Source organism: Diorhabda sublineata, chromosome X (assembly GCF_026230105.1).
Source record: "Diorhabda sublineata isolate icDioSubl1.1 chromosome X, icDioSubl1.1, whole genome shotgun sequence".
In the NCBI taxonomy this organism is placed as follows: Eukaryota; Metazoa; Arthropoda; class Insecta; order Coleoptera; family Chrysomelidae; genus Diorhabda; species Diorhabda sublineata.
The window spans coordinates 28,593,360-28,617,305 of record NC_079485.1 but is presented as its reverse complement, the minus strand read 5'-3'; the positions used below and the strand labels follow the sequence as shown (position 1 = coordinate 28,617,305).

General features: G+C 33.7%; 1 protein-coding gene across 10 annotated transcripts in view; it reads left to right on the top strand.

Annotated features, from left to right (window-relative positions):
* LOC130450687 (muscle calcium channel subunit alpha-1) overlaps positions 1-23,946 on the top strand; it is a 106,248-nt gene that overhangs the window by 63,488 nt on the left and 18,814 nt on the right. For 8 of the 10 annotated variants that reach the window (XM_056789222.1, XM_056789215.1, XM_056789221.1 and 5 more), the window contains 9 exons: positions 1,759-1,866; positions 6,089-6,141; positions 7,570-8,197; positions 12,336-12,419; positions 14,502-14,693; positions 15,572-15,683; positions 15,739-15,884; positions 15,947-16,615; positions 18,103-18,419. In XM_056789222.1, coding sequence (XP_056645200.1) covers positions 1,759-1,866; positions 6,089-6,141; positions 7,570-8,197; positions 12,336-12,419; positions 14,502-14,693; positions 15,572-15,683; positions 15,739-15,884; positions 15,947-16,615; positions 18,103-18,419 — 2,309 coding nt within the window. Of the gene's footprint in view, positions 1-1,758; positions 1,867-2,293; positions 2,402-6,088; positions 6,142-7,569; positions 8,198-12,335; positions 12,420-14,501; positions 14,694-15,571; positions 15,684-15,738; positions 15,885-15,946; positions 16,616-18,102; positions 18,420-23,946 lie in introns of all 10 variants that reach the window. The other 2 variants (XM_056789214.1, XM_056789217.1) reach the window with 1 other exon arrangement.

Below are 23,946 nucleotides of genomic sequence, written 5' to 3'. Positions count from 1 at the left end.
TAATACTTTAATAAACATGGATGAATCTGGGACTTGTAGAGGATTAGAAGCTGTTACGGAATATATAGTTTTTTGGTCCTAAAGAGGGCTCAAAATTTTTTTGAAGCTGTCTTAGCTAAATCGACCACGTGACTTTGCCAGGACATGTAGCTTCCAACCTCAATAACCAATAAGTAGCGGTGATGGTGAGATGTCCAGATAGGACCAAATCCTGAGCCGCAGTGGCATCCTTCTTGCGTGATCTGTTGCTGCTTACGGATTTGGATGTTAGTTGAGTTTATTGGGGAGGGTGATTTGTACCACGATACTTGTGTGATATTATCGGCAACAACGTTTAGAATGGCAACCTTACAATACATATAAATGTTTGTCTTTCATTACATCTTTGTAACCATATAATTTGAGTATGGGAAAATCGAATTGTCAAAATCTGTGTAACCATAGAATTAGGCACAAGGTACCCCATGAAAAATTAATCTATAATTGTAAGGTCTAGAAAAAACATACGAGGTATTCCATCTAAATAATTTATATTACAGCTATTCCGCTTTTAGGAACTACTATGTATATTTTGACCAGAAAACTACTTCTAAAATATTGTATTCCGTTTGTTAAATATCAAGATGTTTCCATGCTTATACCTTGTATAATATACATATTTTCATAACGAATTACGTCATACAATACGATTTTTGTTTACTCAAATAGTTATTATTAACTTTACAAGCAATTTTTAATGGAACAATTCCGAGAAGATGGTGTTAAATAGAAAAAATCAGTAGGTATCACCGCATATCACATATAGGATTAAAAAAAACACATAATAGGGAAATTTTTAGGAACTATTCAATACCAGGTCTGGCTATTAAATCACGACACTGCGAACTTAGAAGGCGCCTTAGACGTGTGGGGTAAAAACCGATTAGTGCGTTGGGTATCTAGATATCCTGTCTGTGCACGTCCCAAAACACGTTTCCGTGCTCTATCTCGTGCGCGTGTTTTTGAGTAGTGTAAGCGCTTTAGTAAGGAACGAGAGAGCACTAAAGATCACCAGCACCCAGTTCGCCCTGTGACGACCAAAATCAACTAAATTGTGCTTACAGATCGTTGTATGAGCATCCGGATGATTACCGAGGCTGTAAACGCCGATAAAGAAATGGTTAGAAAAAATTTACACGAGAAATTACACATGACAATAGTCTGCGAAGCTGGTGCCAAAAAATCCTACTCCTGACCAAAAGTTCTTGCGTCAACGGATCTGCTCAGATTTGCTTGAAAGGTTAGAAAAAGATCTGCTTTGAAAGAGACCCAATTTGAGTCGATGGAAGCGGTAAAGCAAAAAACGCAGAGCTCCTAACGGTACTAACCAAAGAAGACTTGCAGTAGTGCTTCAATCAATGGAAAAAACCTATAGAAAGGTGTGAAGGTGAAGGGAAGCATTCGAATGTAGAATAATTTTTATAATAAAACCGTTCTTCGTAACCAGTCTCGTTAATTTAATAGCCAGACCTCGTATAATTTTGATTTTGCTGTAAGACGTTTACCATGTACCGTGTACCACTATATGTTTTAAAATTGACAGAAATATCTGATTCTACGAAGTAGTCATTGTCGTTTCAGATATTTCTTTCGGATTGTAAATAAGGTGAAGAGCGCTTCTGATACACGTGCTTTTTATAATCTGGGTAGGGGTTAGCGCCTGCGTAAGCTCACCTGAGGGCAAATTAATTTCATAAACTTTAACCTATTTATCTTTAGCATGTAGTCCAGTGCGTGATAGTTGCGGTAAAGACCATCGGCAACATAGTGCTCGTGACTTGCCTTCTACAGTTCATGTTCGCGGTAATAGGAGTACAATTGTTTAAGGTAGGAACAACTCTCAGCAGACCGTTTCAATTGTTGCGTTGTTGAAGCAAATGCACCTGTGGGTATGGGTTTCCCTATAGCCAGCCCTTCGCCATGAGAGATTAACCCTGTTGTTGTGGTGGGTGGGGCCCAGTAACCCGCATGTTTTCGCTCAGCTGTCTTTGCGTGTTGTGTGCAGCTGTGCGGTGCCAACGACCGAATATAGCTCCAGTTCCGCCCTCCAATGTCGCTGCACTTGTAGTCATATCTAGGGTAGGGCAACACGTTGCCTTTTGCAGCAGACAACGCATTGCCCCCTGGGTGCATTTGACCTACTCGCCGGCGCTGCGCCCAAAACGATGCTATTAGCTTAACCTCTCTCTTACTTACTTTACTGACTGTTTCGTTTTTTTTTCCATTCCTTCATGCCGAATCTTCCTATGGCTAGTATGTAGTGAAATGCGTGATAGTAGCCATTAAGACGATCGGCAATATCATGCTGGTCACCTACCTTCTGCAGTTCATGTTTGCTGTTATTGGAGTGCAACTGTTCAAGGTAATTTCCGTTACTGGGCTTAGTATTCTAGCAATTTAATATCAACGTAGATCTGTATTATTAAAAAACGTGAACTGTTGGATAATTCACAAGCAATTATCCTAGTCTTGAAAGTAGATAATATATCAGTATATTAAGTAGACAGTAAAGGTATCATAACTGTATTAAATATTGCTTGTGGTAACCCTTTATTGCTTACTTAATGAACGGAATACTGTTATATCAATTCATTACTACCAAATAGACTGGAAGATTAAAAAACAGTCGTAAAGTTAATTATAATCTCAACACAATGACAACCATCCTGCTATTTTTAAGTCTGGTGTTGCATTTTGACTTAAATATTTCAATTCATGATGCTCAGACAAATTTGAAGGAAATATAGACCACCTCCATTAAGTAGTAATATCTGACTACAGTTGAGTCTTTACTAGCACAAAGTAAATAGTGATATGCCATCTAAATACGGATTTATCAAGAGAATAATATAATCTACTTTGAATCTAAGATCAGTTCAAGTGAACAATACGCAGTCTTTCATGACTGCTCTTCAATTATTGCTGGAAACATTAAGAGAGTGAAACATATGATTGAAGAAGACCCATGATGCACCTATCAAGTCAACAGTGAATTAAATTTCATGTGAAAAAATTACAGGGCGAGAAAGAATCGCGTGGGAATGATAGAAATGTTAAATAATGGTGCACATCCTATCTTAATATATGAAAATGCAGTGTCCGTGTGTATGTTCCAAATGAACTCAAAAACGAGTCAATTGATATTCATGAAAATTGACATATATATGTTATTTGGTCCAACTTAAATGATGGGATAGTTATTATTTAAATGAGTGGTCTCAATAATTAATAATTAATAATAAACTGATCATCAACGTTGATTGTTGTTATTAATCGTAGTTTCCAAGTCTGGAACAGATGACGCCTTAAGCGATTTTCTTTACAGAGAACTGTAAAATATTGTCCTTTGCACCTTATAGATGGCGCCACACTTTAATGTGATATATTTTCTTAAACTACACACTATACATGTCTTATTTTGCCTATACCACTTAACGTCGCTTCTTTCAAATCATTCTTCATTTTGTCTTCGTTGCGTACATAACTTGGAATTATTTGTTTTTCCTTCTAACTTACAATTATTCAGAGAACAGCGAAATTCATTCACATTAAAAATCAATTAGTATTTTTAGTAAAATGCCATCCAAAAAATCCAACCTTAATGCCCGTAGCAAGAAAAATCGATGTGCACGTGTTGAAAGAGCTTATGAATCAGTCGAACAAAGAGTAGAAAGAAATGCAGCTTAAAGAATTCGCACAGCTAACATTCGTGCACGAGAACAGCGTTATAATCGTCGACAAGAAAATGCATTGAAACAAAATATGCAAATTATTGTCAGGCGTTAACATTTCGCAATGAAACACCCGGCATGTGTTGCGCATCAGGAAAAGTTGTATTGTCACCACTTCCTACTCCACCTGAACCTTCGAAATCCCTTCTTTCTGGCATTTTAAATGGATCAAAATTATTATTGTGTAAGGCATGAAAATTTAAATCTTGCTTCCAAATGACGTTGTTTGGAGCATCCAAAGTTTGTGATTTGTCATCTGATGGTCGTAATTTTGAGACAAATTCAAGGTATATCATAAAATTGCATCATTGATGCCAATGCCAAATGAAGATCCAAAATTTCTTTAGATCTATTTTATGGGCAATTGAGAAGAACGTGTAACAACTCGATGCCAGTATAATTTCATTGAACAAGCAGAAGAGAGAGCAATTGTATTGTCATTAGAAGTATTTCAAATCAAATCACTCAGCCACGCATCTGCTAGTTATTTCTAAGATATACATATCATCTTAGGATATTCCTGGATGTCTAATGTTTGTTACCTACTTGGGGCAGACAGAAGACTGTCGAGGAGGATTGGTGGTTTTTATGTCTCAGGAACGCGGCAAACAAAAGTGATATTTTAGACATAAGAAAATTCGAAAAAAAAAAATATTGTTTTTCGTAATAGTTTCCAGAAATCTGTAAAAGGGTCCACAGAATATCGGCACGGATTAATAAATAATGAAAAAGCAACTACACTTTAGCTGAAAGATTCTTGGACAAAACTCGTCCTTTATCAAAAATTATGATAAGTCCGAGAAAACAGAATTTAGCGTTATCTACACGATTAGAAGATATATTATTAAACTTTAATAGATTTAACCCAGGAAAGAGGTAATTTTCACATTTTTCGGAGATAAAATGGCAGAGCTCGTGACTTTACACAACTGATAACAGAAACTTGCAGTTTACCAGCTCCTTTCACTAACATCAGTTTGAATAGTAGAATGGGGATTCACAGACATCTTCGAAAATTCATAATGACGTAGAAAAATGTGAAAAATATGTATCGAGTATCCTTACTTGATGCTACGTTGAAGTATCAGTAACGTAGATGGATACTGAAATGTTGGTATTGTACTTTTCGACCAAATTTTTTGTCAAAATTCCTTGTAAATTTTTCAACAATTCACTTATATGAACATTAAAGATTCTGTATAATTTTAAACATATGCATGTTCTGGCTGTAGCTGGATAGCGGTTAGAGACTAGCGGGTAATGAATAGCGGCATGAGTAGAGAACATGTTGGCCGCTCACACAGATCACGCTCACTATCTTGTCTTGTTTCTGCTCTCTACGTTGTCTTTGTTTCTCTATGTATGGCTGCTGTCAATAGTTGTCTGTTAATGTGGAAGCTGTGCTATCATCTTCAATCCTCTTCTTTCTATATTTCTATTTCGATGCCGCCATCACAGCTGATTACATGGATGTCATATCGATTATTCAATGTTGGTAAGCTTCTCGAGCATTCCTTTTACATATCAGCTTGTTACACACATATGGTGAACTTTGGTTATTAAATTAGCTGAAACAAGTACAAAATTTCGAAAATATATATGAAAACACCAAAGTATGATGACATTGAATAAATATGTAGATGATTAGATATGTATCAAACTATTTACATTAACGTAATTACTTTTATTCATGCTACATAATAAATATTGCGACCAGAGGATACAATTAAATTAGGTTGATACGGTGTGTTCATAAAGTAACATAGCTTGACTATTGGGGTGAGAAAAAATGTTGAATAAAAGTTTTTTCAACATTTTTGTAGAATTTTACATTACTTTATGAACACACTTACATATATAAATTTCTAAATTTGATTTTTCGAAAATATTTTTTGCAAATAATCATGGTTCACTATAAAGCGCAGTAAAGTTCTGTACAATTCATTATCAGTAGCAGCAGCTCATTTGGATTACTATGGAGCTTTGAAAGGCTTATTAAATGAATGCAGGAGGATGTTGAGTTGTTTTTGTTCTATGAAATTTATAAGTTTTAACAATGTAGAAGCCTGAGTTGAACATATGTCTTAAATTCGTCCTGAACTAGAATAATGTTACTAGTTATGACTACAAGTGATCGCATTATGTGAACCAATGTTATTAATATGCACGTTTTTTGCATGTTTGTTTCGTTTGCAAACCTGCACAAGCACTAACAGCTTCTTCGGTGAGGGAGATTTGCACGTTTTACATCATTTTATCATTCGATAACATATCCCCATGAAGTGACCAAGTAATAATAAAAAAATGTTCCTATTTAGGGTAAATTGTCGCACTGTACTGATCGATCAAAGATGACAGCAGATGATTGCAAGTAAGTTATATTCTCACACTAGTTCTCAATGTATTAATTATAAATTTATTTATTTCTGAATATTTCTACTAATCTAAACACTGAACGACATTTTTTATTGCATTTCAATAATAGTAACTACAAATTAGCTGTATCCAAGAAGTTTCCTATCAATCAGACCAAAAGTATTTATTTTGTACTGATGTAGCCCAAGTAGGTTAAAACTGCGATCTATAGATTACACATTCCACTTTCATATGTCATAATATTCTCCGATGTAATTCATCATCCTTATGTTATAGCCTATTAGAAGCGTTTGTTGTGCTTCGATATTTTAAAATCATAACCACTGTATTTACCATATTCTAGATTATCTCTACACGATATGGATGCTTCTTTGTCTTTATTTACTTTTTTCCATATCTAAAGTAAAGTGTGAGGTTGAACTTTTTTTTCTACCTTAAGTATTCTGAGGGCTAATATATGATTTTTCCAATGAAATACAGGTTTACACTTTGTCCAACTGTTACTCAACTGTTTTATCCGTCTAATGACTCTATTGACAGATAAACTCACGTTGGCTTTCTTGGACGCCACATTTTTGACTGCAATTTGATCTCTGGGGTGTTGTGGTGGATCTACTTTCTGCTACGGTTAAGAAATTGCGCAAAAACTTCGTTGATCAACGCAAAACATTTCGATTATGAGTACACGCGGTCCTAATCTTGTGATAAACTTCATCATGCCCACAATGGGCTAACACCATATCGTGCCCACAATTGTTTTGGGATTAGAGACCTCAAATAAGTGTCCAGAATATTAGACATCTTCTGTACTTGTGAGAAATTTAGTATACTACTTTTTTATGCCACATTAATCTAGAATCCTCTACCACATCTAGCATTTATTCCGTCAGTTTATTAGTCATTCAGATCTGTGACGGAATTCTTACGTGGGAGAAAATCTGAATCCCAATGAGATGTTGAGAATATAGTGCAACAGTTTTTTGCATATAAGCGCAAAGAATTGTCTATATTTTGTTGTAGTATCTCTTCTATAATATAAAGAATCTGTAATTCTTTCCATTATCATTTATTTCCTTTTAATGTCGTGGATTTTCAACACTACAGGGTCCTTCACGACGAGCTGAATCGATATGTATATGGGAAAGTACTGCGACTAGTTTGGGTCCACTTCCGATATAACTGGAAGTTTCAGAAAACTGAAATTATTTTACCTGAAACGAGCATTTTGGAAAACCCATGCAAGCAAATTTTCGGAACACTAGTCGCAGTACTTTCCCATATGCATATCGGTTCAGCTCGTTGTGAAGGACCCTTTATAATCAGTCCACCTTGAACCTCTTTTAAATTTTTTGTTTTTAAAAAAAATCAGGAAGCAATTTTAAGAAATAATTTATGAATATAATAACAATTTGTAATGTTTTAGTGGTACCTATTTAGTATATGAAAACGGTGACATAGATAGACCGTCGATGCAGGAAAGAAGTTGGGACCCAAATAGATTTCATTTCGATAATGTGTTGAAAGCAATGTTAACGTTGTTCACTGTATCAACATTTGAGGGATGGCCCGCTTTACTTTATGTTTCAATAGACTCAAACGAAGAAAATAAAGGACCAATTCACAATTACCGCCCCATAGTAGCAGCGTATTACATAGTCTACATTATTATTATTGCGTTTTTTATGGTTAATATATTTGTCGGTTTCGTTATTGTTACATTCCAAAACGAGGGAGAACAAGAATACAAAAATTGCGAATTGGATAAAAATCAGCGTAACTGTATCGAATTTGCTCTTAAAGCAAAACCTATTCGTAGATACATTCCGAAACATCGGATCCAGTATAAAGTGTGGTGGTTCGTTACGTCGAGACCATTCGAATATGCAATTTTCACTTTAATTTTGACTAATACAATAACACTTGGTATGAAATTTTACCACCAGCCAGAAGAATACCAAACTTATGAAAAAGTACTGGATTATCTCAACATGATATTCACCGCTGTATTCGCGATGGAATTTGTATTTAAATTAGCTGCTTTTCGAGTCAAGGTAATAAAAAATATTTATCACAATCAATTATTTCTAATTCTATTTATCTTTTAAAAATGACTTAACTCGAAATTATCAACAATAAATATTTTTTCTATTGTTTATGAAAGCCAATGGGTGAAAAAATTCTTTCAATTTCAATTTAAAAAACGCCTAATTTATCAAATGATGTGGAAAAATTAATATTCATAAAATAGCATCTTTTAAACTTATTTGTCAGATTTAAATTTCAATGAAAATTTATTTTGTTTTTAGGTTTTTATTGAATTTACTATAGATATAGATAGAATTATTTTAGAAACAAAAAGTGTAATGTATTATTGTGAGTTAAGGCACTTTGCATTATGGTTTATAATTTCTCTGATATCAATGTATAAGGTTAGGCCATTTTGGCCAGGACAAAAATCAATATTAACATTAATATCTTTATTTTTATCACATCATACAACAATAAAAATTAAAAAACGATTAGTCATTTTGGTCATCGAGGTTGTCAATGAAAATCTCATCAATAGCTGTTGAAGATGTTTTCAAATTGCTGTAAAAATTATCATGAATTGGGGGGTAAGACAATAACTCTATTAAATCTTTTTTTTCACTAATTGGGTGAGTAATAGGATATAGAAGTTCAAGATTTTCAATGAATTCCCCTTTTTAAGGTCAACTTCACGAAAAAGAACATTATTATTATTAGAATATTTAAAATAGAATTTAAAAGGATGCACTTCACAAAACATTAGCCATTGCATCTTTAACCATTCAACTTTTACTTTATCTCCACACAGTTCACGATTCGTAATAGTTTTTTCTATAGATTTGCAGGAGAAAAATAAATCTTTTGTCATACGAATTTTTTTTGAACGGTTGACTCTTCATAGCCGCTAAAATAACTTGCTTTCAGTCTTCAGGCATATAAATGTTTTTGAAGAACCGTTTCTGTTTTTCCACTAAACCAAAATCCTGATCGCATGACATGTATGAATGTCCGTTCACAAAAAATTTGTGGTCAATTTTATAAATACCATAGCAGAGTACATTATAAGATGTTTGCACTTTACAATATTTTTAAGAAATACAATAGACAGGAAGCTGTTTCTTGGGGACCTCTGGATGTTATAGTTTCATGTACACTTCCTTTGTCTTGAGCAAATGCAAAATTCTTTCTTGTTTTTTCATCATTATCAACCGTTTTAATTTTAATATTAAATGCACCACACTTTTTGTATGAATCTGTTACGGGGGATGAAAATCAGGTTGAATTTTTCATTGAATACTTTGCTAAAAATAAACTTCGTTGCTGGATTTTCAACTCTTTCAGCGTAAAGAGAATACAAAATACTCCAATTTAAATCTGGCGATAATTATTTGCGGTTTATTGTCTTATGAATGGAGTAATGTCAGTGTCAAACTATCCCGCCAAATTACAGAGCTGCTAGTGTGCAAAAATGGCTTAAACATGTTAGGTCGCGTTTGCGTTTTTGTCACAAGATGTTACTGCTATGGAAAAAGATATTTAGTGGCGTCATCTCTTAGTTACATGAGAAACTGAGATTAGGCCATTTTTGCATCGAAATATTGATACTACTGAATTAGTTTATGTACTGAAGTTCAATATAGGGAAATTGTTGGTTAGGTTACTTTTGCGCTGACTGTCTCAATTGGGCTTATGGTTGATACTTTCTCATTCTCGTTTATATTCACGCCTGTAGTGCGTCTCCTACAGAGTGTGCAGACTATCCACTACTTACTGAAAATCGTTTCCGTCATTATTATCACTACTTTTTCACTTAAATAAATCCAGCAACTAAGCATTGAAAGCCAGAATCACTAAGCGGAAATCCTTCCAGATTCCTTTAAACAAACATTTTATAAACAAAACAATATTTTTATATATTTTGATATGATTCAATTCATAAGGCCTAGCGAGATAAAAAGTTTCAATTAGATCAGCGCTTCCCAGAGTGTGGTTCGCAGAAAAATTAAGCTAGGCAAAAATTGTTGATGATGAAATTTTTGAGGTCACCAATGATTTTGTCACTAATAACGGTATTGATTGGATGTGTGTTGGGCTAGGTAACAACAGAGGACGTGCAATGGCAGACTGTCATAAAGGCTTGCGCGAGCAATTGCAAGAATCAGCAATAATTTTTTCATGAACGCAAGCGTTGGCGGTAAAAAGGAAGTTCTCAAATTTAAATATGACTTTTAAAGAATGTGTCAGGTCATGATGGCTTTTAAAAGGAAAGATCCTCGCCCATTTGTACATAAGTATCTATGGCTTTGACTAAAATAACTTTTCCATCAAATACACCTTATAAGAGTGTAATAATGTGAAAAGTCCATCAATTAGTCAAAATGTTTTACGACTATGCAAGGATACCGTCCAACAATATATGGAGGGTAGAGAGGAGAAGAAATGTCTCTTATAGAAGAACAGTTGAAGAAAACGATAAACAAAGTTCACCTAGAGGGATTTTATTTCATATTTTTTCACTATTAATATTTGGGAGCTCTTTTTAAAATTTGCTACTTTATCATATACATAGATCATTCGCTGTACCTCTAGATCTTACCAAATGTTCTTCTCCTGTAAAATGGCCTTCGCCTATAAGTTTACGCAGCTATTGAATATCCTGGAGTGCACCAAACTTTTCTATGTTTCATGAATATGCGTCAGGGAAAAAGGAATTGCGATTAAAATGACTTATTTCTATACGTTATCGAATATTCTGGTTTATTCTAGACTGTTTTAACTACATTCGATAAAAAAATTGTTTGGGATAATAACAAGGCATACGACTTGGTAAAACAGAAATTGACAGATGAAATTTTGAAAAACGTCAAAATATCTCATAGAAAATCACAATTTTCGACTTTTATGAACGTAATACAATAAAACTGGTTAAATTATTCTTCTTTCCACTATAACTCGGCATTATTTTATTCTTTATCAAATATTCTAGAGTATTCCAGACTGTTTTGACTATATTCGAAGATTCTACGAGAATATTCGGAAGGAAATTATGATTTGGGGAAAAAAATGCATACGATTTGGAAAAACAGAAATTGGCAGATGGAATTATGAAAAACGTTAAAATATATCATAAAAAATCACAAATTTCATTTTTTATGAACGTAATATAATAAAACTGGTTAAATGATTCTTCTTTCTACCATAAATCGGCCTTTTTTTATACGTTATCGAATATTCTAGAGTATTCCAGATTGTTCTGACTGTATTCGAGATATTTCGTATTCCTAAATAAACACTCACCATCTAAAAAAGATGTTATTTTTCCATTTAGGACCAATTTTACAACCTAAGGTAAAACTGGATACCAAACTGAAGTTTAAACTATGGTTTGAACTCTAGTTTAAACCAAGAACAAACAAGATAACTCTATTATACAGGTCACAGACAGACATTTTTCTGCCAATTATCACAAATATAACCAAAATTTTTCCGATATTTGTTTAAGAAAGTTGTATTAACAAAAATGAAGAAAAAACAACAAAAATCGTGCCATTTCTATGAAGTAGTGCTTTTGATTAACTTCGTGAAAAAATACTGAGAAACAGTCGAATCCAAAAAAATGTTATACGGTAACTTGGAATGAAAAAAAATGGGTGGAGTTGGCAAGGGAATTTAATGACGAAAATAACAAAAACTCTCATGGTTTCTATAGAACTATAACAAATTTGAAAAAATAAGGAAAATAATTAAAAGATTTGCTCTAGGACGAATAACCACGATTTCGAGTGGTTAATAAAAGTAGCTTATTTGTACGACATTTAATGAACTGAATTCAAATTTGCAGGTTTTGATTTAATATTTTCAAATTATACGCCTCAAAATCGCTGCTATTATTGAACGAATCGCTTTTTAGAAACAATGGCTTTCAAAAAAAATTTCTAAATCTTCTGAAATTAAATGTTTTTTTTTTCATGAGGTGGGTCGCTAACAATCTAATATCTCGTACAAGCTAGCGGTCAAAAAAGTTTTGGGAAACGCTGTACTGAATACTGAATCATTTAAATTGTGCGCTCAATGTATATATGTATATATATATATATATATATATATATATATATATATATATATATATATATATATATAAACAACGAACTTGTGTTTTAGAATTACTTTGGAGATGCTTGGAATGTTTTTGATTTTATAATTGTTTTGGGAAGTTTTATTGATATAGTTTATCAAGACGTAAACGTAAGTAACTGTTTTCGTAAAATTAAGTTTTTATAATTCAAAGGCAGCTTGACATGGTGCAAGACAACGTGCAAGAAATTGAACGTAATTTTTTCCAAAGACAAAATATTGCACGTCGTTTGACATTATCACTACCACCACTAACAAAAATTCCATAAGTAATTAAACAAATTCCTAACGTCAAATTTTATTTAATATTTTGAGACAGGTTTAAAAATGAAAAAAAAAGTGGTTAGTGAATAATTGGCAATAATGATCTGCCGCTGCCTCGCTTTTGCAGCCTGATGAACAAGTTGGTTTTTACTCGAAAAGTAACTAGATTTCTCCCTAGAATTGCAGCTTGCACACAATAAAAATAGCATCAAATCGATAACGGTGCAAGTGCGAGATTTTGTATGAAACAATCTGAACTTCACTGCGCATGTTTTTGATCAAAAAGTATTGCGTCTTGTATTGCATTGCACATTTTATTGCATCATGTCAAGTGGCCTTAACAAACTAAGAATGAAATTACTCAACAACTTGTAGGTATATTAAAACATCTAAATTCAAGCATCACTTGTGAAAGCCTCTAAATTATATATAATATTCTAATATAATTCAAAATAATTAGGTTGGGTTGGGTAGGTAGGTAATTGACTAGTACATTTCAATTTTTTTAACTTTACCTATTATACGATATGTCCTTGTGAGGAATAATAAGTATTTGGTATGATTGATTGGCATGAAAGAGATTGTACTTTAGAACAGACCGCTATATGATCTAAAATTTCTGGTTCATCCAGACTAAAATTAATTATTTCCCTCAAGTTGAAAAATTTTTAAAATTAATTTTTTAATCTCCTCATCTCAGAACTCTCCACGACCACATTAGGATGCACTGAAATGTTTACTACACTTCTGAATCTTCTTTTCTGGTGAAAAACTTAAATAATTCACAATAATGTAGATATTGGGGTATCATATACACTGCGTGCCAAAAAATCTATTGTGCAAGGAACCCAGTATTTAGAGCTTTTAATCCCATTCCTTTTGGAAAGTTCAGAATGTGGACTGGCTGTAGCTTCCAGAGATCTTCGTCTTCTATTTCATACGCTCCCAGGTGAAGTACTCTAGAGTTCCGTGGTGTTTGACACTTCGAGAGAATGTGGATAGATGTTTCGTCCTCTGTGCAACAAAATCTGCACTCCATATAATCTGCTAAGTCTTTAAGTTCTCCACTATTATTCGAAGCACTTCACTCTGAAATCTTCCCATAATGGCTAGATTTGAGTTGTACCCCATAACGAATATCGTCCGTCCATATGAACTTAAGCATTATTTTTTATAATAACACTTTGTTGGATATAGACAACTGGGATCTTCTGCCAATCATCCACTAGAATTGTATGTAGACCAAATTTTTTTCTCTTTGCAAATATGTTCTAAGCCCATAGAACGGTCTCAAAGAGCTTGCTGAACGTTGGGTTAGAACCATAGAATACGATAGGCTATACCTCATAAGACATTCACGCTCTAAATCAGCTGCTGTCTTCACTCTTGGTGCTTGGAATAAACATTCAAATACAGCTTTCCAGATACTAATAATTTTTCAATCTCATTTATCAACGAATCGCCTAAATTTCTCGATTTAGTTTGTAAAATTTTGTTATTTGACAGAGGTAGTTTCAACGCCAAATGATTACTTGTCATTATATGAATTTTCTATTACACACAGCTCAGTCTATGCCAGGTAATACTTTTGAATTACGCCATAGGTAAGGTTACGTTGGAATACTATTCAAAAGATAGCCCTCTTATTAATCGCATTTACCTAGATATGTCAGTGGTACACGAGCCTCGCCACATAAGCGTGCAATTATGTCATTATGTCATTCTCTAACAACAAATTGTTCGCTACCACATCCACTATAACAATCACACTGTTAATATAAGTGATATTTATCTTCTTATTTCTTCAATATTTGAACAAAAGCTATTTCAAAACACCGATACTTGAATTCGGATGTTTGTTTTGTATGTAGCTGACGAATTTGATTTTTAGTTTGTTACATTTTATACTTTATTGTTATCTTTTTTCAGCCTGGAGAAAAATTTCGACTTTCTGGTAACTTTTTTCGTTTGTTCCGTGTTATGAGACTTATTAAATTGTTAAATCGAGGTGAAGGTATCCGAACATTATTATGGACATTTTTAAAATCTTTTCAAGCGCTTCCTTATGTCGCTTTACTAATCGTTATGTTATTTTTCATCTATGCTGTTATCGGAATGCAAGTAAGTCCCTTTTACATTTCGATAGGGCTCTTCGGAAACTATGTTCCAAGGTCAGATAGATCACCTATCAGATGATTGCAGATCCTAACCCAGATTTTGATCACAATCGCGTTCAATTTTTGGTAGAAATTAAAAATTCCAAACATGATCTACGAGAACTTTTTATTTTCAGTATTTTTGTTTTTTAATTCTTCAAGTTTTTTATGTAAAAAGCAAGCAAAAGACGGCAAATCCTATCCCACTCGAGTAGTTTGAGTGGTGCCTACTGTCTAGAGATACCTGTGGATATTGATCTTGAACTTCTGTTCCAATTTCACAGGCCTGCACTTCTTCAATCCAATCTGAGTTTAGTAGAGTATTAGAAGCTGTTGATAATTATATGGCTTTTTGATCTTAAAGAGGACTCCAAGCTGTGAAGCTGCCTTAGCTAATTCAGCTATGCCAGGACATATTGCTCTTCAACACCCAACATGCGAATTTGTAGTCATGGTGGTATTTTATGTCCAGGCAGGACCAAATCCTGAGCTGCAGTGCCAGCCTTTTTTGACACACCATTGTGCTATTATCGGCGAAACTATAGATCCTCAGCAACCTATAAATTACGCTGCTCATGTGAATTAATAGTAGACAATCATATGAGTGTAATAAAAGTTCAAAAACCCATCAGCTAATCACATTCACCCATTGGTCTACCAAAGAAGAAAGGATTCTGTCATATGATTCTGACCCATTTAACTCGATCAGTTTCCGAAGAACAATGGACATGATCTGGATTAGTTTCCGAACTTGTATCAGATTAAACAGATCATAGTTTCCTAAAAGAAGCTCTTTTTATAATACCTGCAAAGCAAAGATGAAAATGTTATTTCCATTTGCAGATGTTTGGAAAAATAGAAAGTAACGATCTGCAATCTTCATCATCTATAACTCGAAATAATAATTTCGGATCATTTTTTCAAGCTGTGCTAGTTTTATTTCGATCTGCTACAGGTGAGAACAGTGTCAACAAAAATATGTTATTATAGAAAGAAATATTTTGTTGTAGGTGAAGCCTGGCAAGAAATCATGATAGACTGTGCTGATACCCCAGCTGCCAAATGCCACAGCAACTTGAAAAAAGATTCACATACTTGTGGTTCTGTTGTAGCCTATCCATTTTTCATTTCATTTTATGTTTTGTGCTCATTTTTAGTAAGTGAAATCGGTTATAAATACCATTTCATCGAATGCCAATACACGATTTTCTTTTTCAGATTATAAATTTGTTCGTAGCTGTTATTATGGATAATTTTGATTATCTCACAAGAGATTGGTCTATCTTAGGACCGCACCATTTAGATGAATTTATAAGGCTGTGGAGTGAATATGATCCTGATGCCAAAGGCAGGATAAAACATTTAGATGTCGTTACTCTCCTTAGAAAAATTTCCCCTCCTTTAGGATTCGGTAAATTGTGTCCACATCGTGTAGCTTGTAAACGTTTAGTATCCATGAATATGCCTCTAAACAGTGATGGCACGGTTTTGTTCAATGCCACATTATTCGCCGTCGTTCGAACCTCTTTGCGAATCAAAACCGACGGCCCCAATATAGATGACTGCAATGCAGAACTCCGAGCTGTGATCAAGAAGATTTGGAAACGAACCAGTCCGAAACTACTAGATCAAGTGGTTCCTCCTCCTGGGGTTGACGACGAAGTTACTGTAGGAAAGTTCTACGCTACTTTCCTCATTCAGGATTACTTCAGGAGGTTTAAAAAGCGAAAAGAACAGGAACTGAAAGAAGGTGATAAAGATATTCATAACACTGTTACGCTACAAGCTGGCTTACGTACATTACACGAAGCTGGTCCAGAACTGAAACGTGCCATCTCGGGTAATTTAGATGAACTAGTCGATGACAATCCAGAGCCAATGCATCGTGTGAGTATTATATACACAACGCTTTCGTCACGAGATATTTAAAATGAATGTTTGTGTTGCTATTCGTTGTTAAACTAGTTTATTATTCAACGAAAAACACGGCGATTTGAAAAAATTCTACAATTTTCGATATTATTTGGTTTAAAATTATAGGGGGCGTCGCATAAATAATGTCGATTCCCAATGTTCACTATGTTTATAAAATTATCATATAAAAACAAAGCCTCATTATTCCAAGTAAAGCCCATCTTATTCTATGGTTTTGACCCAACCTTCAGATAGCTCTTTGAGACATTGGTAAAATCATACTTTTTGATTAGATGCAAAAAACTTTATTTTCAACATTTCCTACGGTGCAAGGTCCGGGATAAATGCTGGATGTGGTAGGAGCTCAATACTACCAAGCTCTTCCGTGTTATTCCGCGCAACTTTCGCAGTATGTCTTGTTGTAAGATAATCCGCTTTCGGTCAACTAAACTTGGATATATTCGCATCAGCTGTCCACTATATACATCGGCATTGATTGGACGATCATCTGGAATGATTTCTAAGTACACTAAACTGTCATAATTCCACCAGAACAACAAGACTGTCATCTTGAAATGACCTCTCTTGGCGACGGGTTCTGGTAATTTATTTAACCACTGATTTTTCATTTTCGGATTGTCAGATAAATCCCTTTCCATCGCGTCCAATGCGTCTAATAAAACGATCATCATTCGGCGAAACAACGTTTGCGCCAGCATTCATCTTCCAACGTTGGCTGAACATTGGACGAAGGCTGTAATTTTACCTAAACTTACTTATAGAAATGAAAAATCGACGAAAAAGTGATGGACAGCTACAAATTATTTTAAAATTAATTTGATGATACTGGCAACTTTGACTTATCCTACAAAACACCTAGCATTCGTTCGCAAGAGGACAAGAGGCATGTGTTGCCGGGTATTCCTTTGACTGATGTCAAAAAACCGACTTTTCATGCCCAACGTTCCAATGCCAACGTTGGAAGCAAAACATCCATCGAGTAACATGCGCACTACGACCACACGATGTATCTAATCATACCAGCGTCCATCGCTGGAAGCATTGGACGCACCGTGTGGTATCGGCTTAATTCGTGTGGCACTATTAGACAATTTTCATAGATCTTACCTAATTATTTGAAATAGCGATGTTTGGTACCTTTACAAGGTCGAAAGATGTCTGATATTAAGCCTGGTACTAAGTTAGCTTTCTACGAATTTATTTATGAGACATACTGTCTATATCTAGACTTTTGTCTCCACTTTCTGATAGAATTCTAAATGGTTTCTTCTTTATTAGTATGAACTATTTCCTTCCTTCAATGCATTTCACTTGTATTTCTAATTCTTCACTTGTATCTCTAATTCCAATACCTCCAATTGAATACTTCTCTATACATCTTCATTAACTGGACCACGCAATAGAATATTTGTAGAAACCATCAATGAGTGTTTTTTCAGAGAAACCATTCCCTATTTGGAAGTGTATGGTCTTCGATGAGACGAGGTCATACGTTCAATCGAGCAAAATCTCTGAAGTTAAACTCAACTCAAATAAAAATAACGCCAGCTTCCAGTGTTGATTTTCTTCCGTATAACTCTATTAAAAACGCTGTTACCGAAGGAATGAATCACATCACTTCTATGACAAAGAACGTACAAAATAGAGTCAGTATCAATTCTTTGAACAATCAGGAAAATTACAAGGACGAGGAAATTCCTTTGAGATCCCTTAGTAATGCACAAAACGGAGATGACAAGAATTACACAGTGATCGAGTGAGTATTTTTTTAAATTTATTGTTGTTTTTATGAACATTCTTATGCAATTTATAAAATAGAAAAGTAAATTTATACAGTTTCTAGCTATGATTCATAACAAATTACAATCCGCCAAAAATCTAAGCATTTCTTGGACTATAAACAGTTTAAATTCTGAAACAGTTTTTGAGCATTTCTTGGACAGTTTTTGGAATTTGAATTTTCGGTATAGCACCGCTTTGATTTGCGCGACCTTTTTCCCATGAAACATAGAAAATAAGTATAAATTTACTTTTCTTATTTATAGAACATTTTATATTTTGACGATTATTGTTTCAATCTTCCTTGCATTATCATTATATTCATTGATCGCTAAATCTTGTGGAGGAGGATATGGTTAAAACGTTTCTAACAAATATCATATATTTCAAAGCTGCTGCTTTATTCAGACTTAAATTAATAAATAACATTTCACTAAAGTTTTAACCAAGAAACGACTATTTCTATATTTATAACGAATTAATTTTTATTTGAAACAATATAATATATGATTATATACATATCGATACCTTCCTTCTTAGTGCTAATAACAACAAAATTTCAGATTTTTCATAACTCCACAGGGTCACCGATACTAAAAATAGTCAACCCAAACACAACTGCCACTAATTCTAATAAGCCTTGTAAAAAGAGACCTTTCGAATAAATTGTATACCACAGTAGTTCATAATGCAATTGACGTTCTATTTTTGTTATGAAATTTTTTCTTACATAAAGTACACACCGTTATTTCAATACTCGGAAATTTTATCACAGATGTTCTCACTTTGTTAAATCATAATCGGTTTACACACGTAGATAAGGAACCCATCATTAAGAATTGTACAGAGTTGTATTTAATATAACAAGCGAAGATAATTTCAGTAAAATTAAATACAAAGATGCATTTGTTAGTTCAAAGTTTTATTTGTAACTTCAAACTAGTCATAGAGCTAAAATAATATTTGACAGAAGTTGATAAGACCATTTTTTGTTTTTTCTTGTTTTTGTTGCCATAATATAGATATAATATACTGAATATTTCATAACAGTAAAATAATACTGGGGAATAACTATTTCACTTCATAGCTATAAACCTGGTACATGTTGCATGTATTCGCTTTCAACTCTTTTTACGTTATTTATGTCATTTCTCCGGTTCTCGGTGCTAATGTTTGAACAATCTTTCATTATTATTTCCACAATGCCTTATAGGCACAAGGCTTGGAGTCGCAGTAGCTTTACTTCATCTATTTTTGTTCATGGCTTCTTGCCAGTTCTCTATTCCTATTATTTCTATATCTTCTCTACATGCTTCTATCCATTTTTTCTGTGGACAACTTTTCCCCTTAACAAGGATCTTTTCACCCAACGGTTTTCGTCAATTCTGGCTATATGCCCCATTCAACGGAATCTTTTTGCTCTGACCACATATCCCATCTCAGTTTGACCATTCGTTCTTCTTCTTCACTCATTTTGCTCTCGCTCTTCTCTGAAAATCCTCCTTAGTACCTTTCTCTGCCATATGTTTGTTGTGTTTTCTTCTTTTTTGTTCATGACCGTTGGTTGTATAACTGTCTTGTTATTAGGCGGCTCTTGGAATATCTTTTGATCTTAATAGTCCCCCTAAGGCTACTTCTTGTTTTGCTCTGTCATCACTTTCAATTGGTTGCAACTATTCAGATCCCTTCCCATCTCCATATATTTGGTTTTTTGTTCATATTCCTTTGCTTTCTTTTCAAAGAATAGGAACATTTTTTCTAGATTCTTTTTCGTTCTACTTATAACTACCACATCATCTGCATAGACAAGGATTTGTGTTTTGTTATTGTAAATCATCCCCTGGATTCGGATGCCATTACTTTCACAGGATCATTTCTAATACAAGGTTAAACAGCACTGTTGATAGTGAGTCTCCTTGCTTTAAACTTCTTTTTGTTTCAATCTTTTCTGATAATTACCTTCGACAGCTACTTCATTCTCGGTGTTATTCAGTGTCATTTTTACAAAATGTAATATTTTCTTAGGTATTCCGAGTGTTGCTAGCGCCTGAAACAAAAGTTTTCTACTTATTGTAACGTAAGCCTGCTTGAAATCCACAAATAGGAGCTTCAGATTTAATCCTTGGTCATATCTATTGCTTCGGATTGCCTTCAATATGAAAATTTGATCACTAGTTGACTTATACTTTTTAAAGCCCCTGCAGTATATTCTTTGGCAATTATTTCTACTCTATGATTTGTTTCTTCGAAATAAAAATTTTGTTCAAATAGAAACTCCTGTATGTCTGCTTTGGAAGAGTGTTTATTTGTAATTTTACGATTTCTCTTGAATGATACGAGACTCGAAATAGGTATCTTCAAATCCTGGTGGTTATTTAAAGAGCTATCCTCAATATGCTTCAAACTTAATAATAATGCATCTTCCACTAACCATGCTCCATACCGCAATGTAATTTGCAAATGCGTTTACCTCTAGAATGAGGTGCTATCGTATCATATTTCCAATTATCATTTGTCCAGGCTTTACGAACAGTATCGTGGCTGTCAAACCATGTTTTATCCAAATAATAGGTTTGTCTTCCTTCATTACAATACTCCCTAATTTTTGTTATATATTCCTTTCTCCACTTTCTATTATTGTTTGCCTTCTATTCACTGTTTTCACCATGATTTTTCAAAAATGTTTCCAGTGTTCGTACCGAACATACATCAAAGATACGTTTCCTTTTCATTCTGCAAAAATACTTGGAGGATTTGGCATCATGTTTGATGCGAACATACTGTAGATTGTTTCTCATATTGGAGTTAACCTATCAGGTTTGATTTTTATAAACTTTCCTGAAACATTCTTTTTTCGTCTCATTGCCACATTTTGGTTTGTAATTATGTAGAGTGAAGTCTGAGGAGTATTAGTCAAAAACAAACATTGTTTCCTGGATACCATCTCTTCAGGACATTCCTCGGCTATAAAGTCGATTAAAAACAGTTAGAATAACTTTTTGAGCATCTGTTGAAAAATGCGAACTATGTCAGGCCTAGGGATCTGTTCACTAAAAATGCTTTTTCTTATTTGCAACTTATAAGACATTTTAATACAACTGACATAAAGGACTTGTCTAACTAATGTGAAGAAGATAAAGAATTTTTTGTTTACAAAGTCATTTTGATATTGTATTAATTCCACATATTTTAAACTGCTAAATTTTGTGCCAAATTATTGCAACGTATGTTATAATTTGAAACAACAATTTTTACCTTCTTTGTTTTGACCTTGTTAATAACAGGAGCGGTTTAAAAACATTAATCTTTAAGCATTCTTTATTTTCAAGGGAAACCAGAAGTCACATGGTGATAAATCTGGTGGCGCGACGTTGGCTTATTTTTCAGGTCTCTTTTTTGGCACGTTATATAAGTATCTATTACGTTATTTTGAATAGATCTATGCATAATGTTGTGATGTTTCGTCAGAGGCCGACAACACGCTTTAACACGTGTTTTCAATATCTACGTTGGTCAGATTTTCGTCAGAAGTGTTACAAAGTGTTGTAAGTTATATTCACCACCTGTGCCGAGTTTGTTTACCTGTTCTGAGCGTGACTGAAAAGTGTTTCCTTAACTATATTCGTTTCCGTAATATATCTATAATTATCTTTATGTTAATTGAGGTACAATTTATAGAAGAGGTACAAACCAATACTTATGTTTCAGAAAATACTCAAGGAAATTCTTTTTCCAATATGTTAATTAATTTTACAAATTTATAAAATGTTAATCTACTTTTCCAAAAATAATATTATGTCTAGTTTTATAATAATTTTATACTTGGTTGTATTTAAGAAAATATAATATTGTATTTTGTTGTTTTCTATCTTAAAGTTATTAAAAGTCGTTCCTCTGGAGATATTGCTTCTCTGTAATTTGTATTTTGCTTCTTTAATTTACTTTATAGTAAATTGTAAACCACGTCGAATTCCTTCTTGGTCATCCTTGGTCACCCACACAGAACAGGATATTCACCACATTCGTGCCTACGTTGGTTTATTGGATGAACCCAATACTCCCTGGATTCATATTGTAGCACAAGAAATGCTGCAGTAACCGCAACCATTTCCTCTTCTTCATCCAACCAATCCATCTCTTCTTGTAGGTGCTACATTATATTATAAGCTCCGGAGGATTGTGAATGTGTGTTGTGTGAACCTGAAGGTCGAGGATACTACTTAACAGGTTAAAAACATCAAAATGTCAGCTGGCACACACGTTTTATAACTCACATATGTGTCCGGCCTATCTGATGTGTCGCATTCTGACATGTCGTGTTGACACGTGTTAAAAATGTGTCCTTAGCTTAAGGGTTTATATTTCACGCATCTATTTTTGAGGTGGAAAGAAGTACCGGCATTTTCTTATACTCAACTCATCCCTTCATTCACCGCATTCTTTTATTAACGTAAAATAAAATTTTTTTTTCTGAAATATTAATTTATTGGCTATCGGCACTAAGGTATCTATATGTTGTAAATCATATTTATTAAACAAATAAATTGAACATTGCATTTGATCAATTAAAAATCACTTAATTGAGTTAGAAAAAATCCTTGGATGTGGAATATCAAAGAATATATTTCACAATTATGAAAAATAACAAAATTGCAATCGATTCTTATAATTTTTGTAAATTTTCCAGATAGTACAAGAGTTATTTTTTCATTTCTCTTATATAATGAAACATCATATTGTGTTACAGTTTAAGCGCATTATTTAGAATTAATTATATTAGTTATACCATCTATTTTGGAGCGAATACCAGGAGTTACCATATAACATTTTTTCCTATACTTGTTGTATTCTATTCTTATACTTCTACAGATCTAATTAGCGGTAATTTAGATATCAAATACCAATGTCACTTGAGATCATGTGAGTTCGTGTGACAAAAAAAAGACAAAGAAATAAATCGACTCGAGTCACACGCTCGCGATCAAAAATTTTTAGCAAAACATCAGGATTCTGATTCTCAAAGCAATTAGTCCTAGCTTTATAATGAGTGGTCTATGTCGTTGAGTTTTTTTTTTAATAAAGCAAAAATATCAAACGAAATGAATCAATAATCAATAGAAAATACAAGCTTAAATTCGTCAAAATAATAATTCATTTGGAATTAACCTATCAATATTTAGTGCTTCCTCTCCTGGCCCTAATAATAGCTTTCAAACGCTTTCTCATAGATCAAATAAATTTCTTTACTCAATGCTATCCCATTCTTCAGTGAGCACTGTTTTGAGATCCGATTTTGTGGCTGGTGTAAGCTAACCCAAATTTTCCTCTTAAGTTCATCTCATAAATACTGCCTTATGTAGAAGGGCATTGTCCTGCATTTCGCCGATAAAACTGGTGTAGGGAATGACATGATCCCTAAAATTCTTTCTATGAATCGGTCCGCGCTTAATCCCTCCGCTTCATCACCAGTTTCAATAAAAACCAATTCGGTTTTTGCTTCCATT